At 34.0% G+C, this 5,370-nt stretch overlaps 1 protein-coding gene across 1 annotated transcript; it reads left to right on the top strand.

Annotated features, from left to right (window-relative positions):
• The first annotated feature begins 400 nt into the window (after positions 1-400).
• LOC143675720 (olfactory receptor 2AJ1-like) lies at positions 401-1,360 on the top strand. The gene is given in 1 exon segment (XM_077151765.1): positions 401-1,360. A coding segment is annotated over 1 exon segment (960 nt).
• The last annotated feature ends 4,010 nt before the right edge of the window (positions 1,361-5,370 follow it).

Below are 5,370 nucleotides of genomic sequence, written 5' to 3'. Positions count from 1 at the left end.
AGAGGAGAGAGAAAAGAGGACTAAGAAATTCTGGGTGGGAGCAGCGCGTTGTAATTTTAAGCATGTTCCTCAGTGGGCTTCACTAAGATGATATTTTAGCAAAATGGTACCAGTGAAGAAAATGGAAATCACATTTTCAGATTACAGGGATTCCAGAGCCCACTTAGTATTCTAATTGGTATTAGTTAATTCAAACAAGTAAGTGATCATCTTGTAAAGCATGCCCAAGTCAAAGTTAGTTGAAATTCCTTTTATTTCATATTGGAATATGCATTTCTAGCTCTCATATTATTCTGTAGCTATATGTAATAAGTCTCAGTTTCACAGTACTTTTTCTTGCTTTTCTGTTCATCGCTTATTTACTTATTTTTCCTTTTAGGTAAAGAGTCAGGGATTTGGTATGGGATATGAGAATCATAGTTTCAGCAATGACTTCATCCTTTTGGGAGTGTTCTCTTCTTCCCAAACAAGTCTGGTCTTCTTTTCCTTTATATTTCTCATTTTTATTATGACTATAACAGAAAATACAGTCCTGCTCCTACTTATCTTCAGAGACGTACGTCTGCATACACCTATGTATTACCTGCTCGGCCATCTCTCTTTTATGGATATCTTACATATTTCCAACATTGTTCCCAAAATGATCAGTGACTTTCTTTCAGGCGGGAAAACTATTTCATTTGCTGGTTGTGGCTTCCAGATATTTCTGTCCCTCACACTGCTAGGTGGTGAGTGCCTCCTCCTCGCAGCAATGTCCTATGACCGCTATGTAGCCATTTGTCATCCACTGCGTTATCCAATTCTTGTGAATAAGCATGTCAGCATTCTCATGGCCAGAGGGTCCTGGCTCATAGGGACCATCAATTCCACAGTTCACACAGCTTATGTACTCCATTTCCCCTTCTGTGGTTCAAAGGCCATTGATCATTTTTTCTGTGAAGTCCCAGCCATGTTAAAGTTGTCCTGTATAGACACATCACCCTATGAATGAGGAGTTTATGTAAGTGGTATCATCTTTCTGCTTATCCCTTTCTCCACGATTTCTGCTTCATATGTCCAAGTCCTACTTACTGTCCTCCAAATGAATTCATCAGAGGCACGGAAAAAGTCATTTTCTACCTGTTCCTTCCACATGACTGTGGTCATAATGTACTATGGGCCACTTATTTTCACATATATGAGACCAAAACCCTACCATACTCCAGGCCAGGATAAGTTCTTGGCAATATTCTATACCATCCTTACACCCACACTGAACCCTCTAATCTACAGCTTTAGGAATAAAGATGTTTTGCTTGCAATGAAAAATATGCTTAAAAGTAACTTTCTAATCAAAACAATGAATATGAATAATGCTTGAAATGTGTGCTTTTTCCCTATTTCCATACGAATTCCTAGAGGAAATCAGAATTTTGGTACTAATTTGACTGCGAAGCTAGTATTTTTCTACTTGTAGAAAGGAGTGGATATTTCCAAATGTGTGATGTTTTGTTGTCCTATGTGTTTGTTTTGTACACGCACACCTCCAAAAGAGCCGTGTCCCTTTCTTTGATTCTTAAAGGAATAGATGACCGTAAGCTATTTGCTCATTCCAAGCTAAGAATTGAAAATAATTATTCATTAAACTATAATAAGTAATGTGCATTGTATGAGGTAGTCATATCCATATAATATCTATATTGTTATGAAACTGTTAAAACTATTTTAAATACCTTACAATCAATCAGTATAATCTACAATCTTCTCTATGAATCTCCGTTATTCACTGATTACTTATACATCTTTTTCAATGATGTGACATATGCATATATTACATAAATATAATATACATATATAATAAATATATATAAACTATCCAAAGTATATATAACTATATATATATGCATACATAAAAATAAACATACATGCATCTATAATCCAGTTGTGATAAAATCAAGTTATTGATTCTTTGTCATTAAAAATAATCCAATATAAGAATATTCTGTGAAGTACATCTTATTTCGAATATGAATGTAGATTTATCTTTTACCATTCCTTCCATCATCTTGTGATGAAATATAATGAAAAGAAAAAAATAAATGTTTGTCTTCAGAAACTACCTAAACAATTTTATTAATAAAAAAATTGAGGAAATATTTTAACATAAATGTTTATTACTTTTATTTTATAAAGTTGAATAAATACATTGTATTAAATGAATATTGTTATAGACATAAAAATATATTACACCAGACTTTAATGGATTGAAAGCTATTATTGTATCATTCCCAATTGGAAATTTTGAAACAATGAGAATAATAGTCGACTGCAAAGATTTTTGTAAATTAACCATCATGAGTCTGCCCCTGTCAAAAAAAAACATATATATATATATATATATATATATATAACATATATATACAATGTTTGGAGACATGAGAGGGGACATTTGGAGCAATTTTTGCCTTTTGTTGATAATTGTGGAAACTGTGTGGTGTATGCATGTAGTTCATCTTGATAAACCCTTAAACCCTCACCTTTTTTTTTTTTTTGCTGTTTGACAGGGTTACATTTCATTGTTTTTCCATGTGAGTATCCTGTTATTGCAGTACATTTGTTGAATTATTGTTTGTTTGTTTGTTTGATTGTTTGTTGGGAAGTGCATGGGCCAGGAATTGAATGTGGGTCTCCTACATGACAGGTGAACATTCTACCACTGAACTACCCTTACACCCCCAAACCCTCACCTTTTATACATGTTTGAAATTTCCACAATTTTTTAAAGAACTTTGTGATATTTTCATCCTTTTATTCTTCCTAATATCTAGTAATACCCACAAAATGAATCTACAAAATGTGTGATTTGGATCAAATTCCACAATATTAATAGAGTATTTGGGGGAGTCTTAAAAATCTATTTACCTTCCCCTAAGTGAAGCTCGGGAAAAAAAGTACAAGTTCCTCAATGGATTATATTGAGGATATATATATACATTATATCTGATTCCCAATTTTCTAGATATTTTACAAATTTAACTGTTTAGGACCAGAATTCTTGTATGTTAATTGGGGAGTACTGCATTTTCTAAGTATCTTTATTGGTTCATATGATTTTCCATTGACTCTAATCGTGTTCCATGTTGTGTCAGTTTGAATCTATTATGTACCCCAGAAAAGCCATGCTTTTTGTTTTTTTTTACATGGGCAGGCATCGGGGATTGAACCCGTGTCCTCTGGCATGGCAGGCGAGCATTCTTGCCTGCTGAGCCACCGTGGCCTGCCCAAAGCCATGTTTTAATCCTGACCCAATCTTGTGAGAACAACCATTTCTTTTCATCCTGATTTAATATTGAAGGAGAGAAACTTTTGATTAGATTATCTCCATGGAGATGTGGCAAGCCCAATTGTGGGTATGACTTTTCATTAGATGAGTTGTGACTCCACCCATTTCAGGTAGGCCTTGATTAGTTTACTAGAATTCTTTAAAAGAGGAAACATTTTGTAGAGGCAACAGAGATGCTTGGAGAACAGCTGCTTCACAGAAGACAGACAAAAATGTTTGGAGATGTGTGGAGCCCAACAAACATCACTATGAGATGTTAAGCAAGCCAGAACCTGGAGAGAGCTAAGGGAAGCCAAGAGATGAAAGCCAGCCCTGGAGAAGCAAAGGGAGGAATCCCCACAGGAACAGAGGCTAAAAGCACGGAGCCCAGGAGCAAGGGATCAGCTTGTCTTCCCAGATGACAAAGGTGTTACAGAGGTATCAGCCTTCCTTGAACTAAGGGATTTTTCCCAGGGTGCCTTAGTTTGGTCATTTCCATAGGCTTAGAACTATAAATTTGTAGCTTATTAAATTTCCTTTATAAAAGCCATTCCATTTCTGGTATATTGCATTCTGGCAGCATTTAACAAACTAATATACATGTTATTTATATTTTATGCTAATAGGATTTTGTGCTTGCTTCCAATAATGAAATGTATTAGATTTGGGATTCTTTAGCATGACACGTAGGTTTATGGCATCCAGGAATATACTAAATAAATTCATGCTATTGAGATTTAACACTAATCATAACATTAATGGGAACACTTAATACAATTATTTTATGTATCTACACAATTTATCACCATACAGATTTTATCTTTTTCTTAGAAGGTAAAGAATTTGTGTGTTCTTTAAGAATTTTTCTTCTTTTTTCACTGAAAATATTCACCCTCCATGTACATCATCTTTTCTCTAATTTAGTATCATCCTTGACTCTTCTTTTTCTCTAAAATGTCAAATCCAATTCACTTACAAATCCTGTTGGTTGCACCTTCAGAGTAGACTCCATACCTGCCACTTCTTCACTGCTCCCACTGGAGACAGTCCGAGCTCAAAGGCCATCATCTTTTGCTTGGGCATCATGCCAACTTCCTAAATATTCTCCAGAGTTTCAGAGTTGTGCCTTAAGAGTCTCCAAGACAAGAGGAGAGAGAGAACCTCTTAAAACAGTAGTCAGAATGACATCTTCCCCTACTAAAATCCTTCTACTGGCTTTTGAATAAATACACTTGTTTAGTCCTCCATGGTGAGCCATTGGATCCATGTCTTATCTCAATCATAGTATTCCCTGTCTTCCAGAATTTATAAAGTAACCAATTTGTTTCTCCTCATGACTTCTCTTTCCTATCCTACTTTCTTTCTGCATGTTTTCCTATTGTTACATACCCTCATTTTATTCAGTTCTCCTCCCAAATATCATTGTTATGACAGGTCTTGTAAAATCAGTTATCCAGATTATAACCAATTTAACGTAGTAGCTCCACACCATTTTATCACATTGCTTTGCTTATTTTATTTTGCAAGCCTTAGCGTTATCTGCCATTTTATTGTTGTATAGGCACATTGTGTGCATGTTTTCTCCTTCAGTATCAAAGTTTCTGAGAGGCAGATACTTGTTTTCATGGTTTACTTTTGTAAATGTACAGCTTTAAAAAGTAGAATTAATTTATCTACTGCTAGATGCTCTTTTCTTGTATCTTATTAATAACTGAATGATTATTTATGGGTGAGAATTTTCCAAATTTAATGCTATGCAATATTCATAAATATAGTAATCATTTTTTGCGTAACACTTAAAAAGCAACTACTATATACCAAGTAGTATTTTCTTGTACTAAATTATTTAATTCTTCCTGCAAAAGTATATATCATCATTATTGTATTTATTACAATTATCATGTCCACCATATAAATTAGTAGAGACATTCAATCTTTTTCTTGGTAAGTAAGGTATTATGAGTACAATTACCATTAATCACTTAGGTATATTCTATAGTATATTCTCCATTTTTAGAAGTATATGTCATAACATAGAAATTACAACTATCTTAATCTTTTGATTAAAG

The sequence above is a fragment of the Tamandua tetradactyla genome, chromosome 3 (genome assembly GCF_023851605.1).
Source record: "Tamandua tetradactyla isolate mTamTet1 chromosome 3, mTamTet1.pri, whole genome shotgun sequence".
Classification (NCBI taxonomy): Eukaryota; Metazoa; Chordata; class Mammalia; order Pilosa; family Myrmecophagidae; genus Tamandua; species Tamandua tetradactyla.
This window is presented reverse-complemented; position numbering and strand designations above follow the sequence as displayed.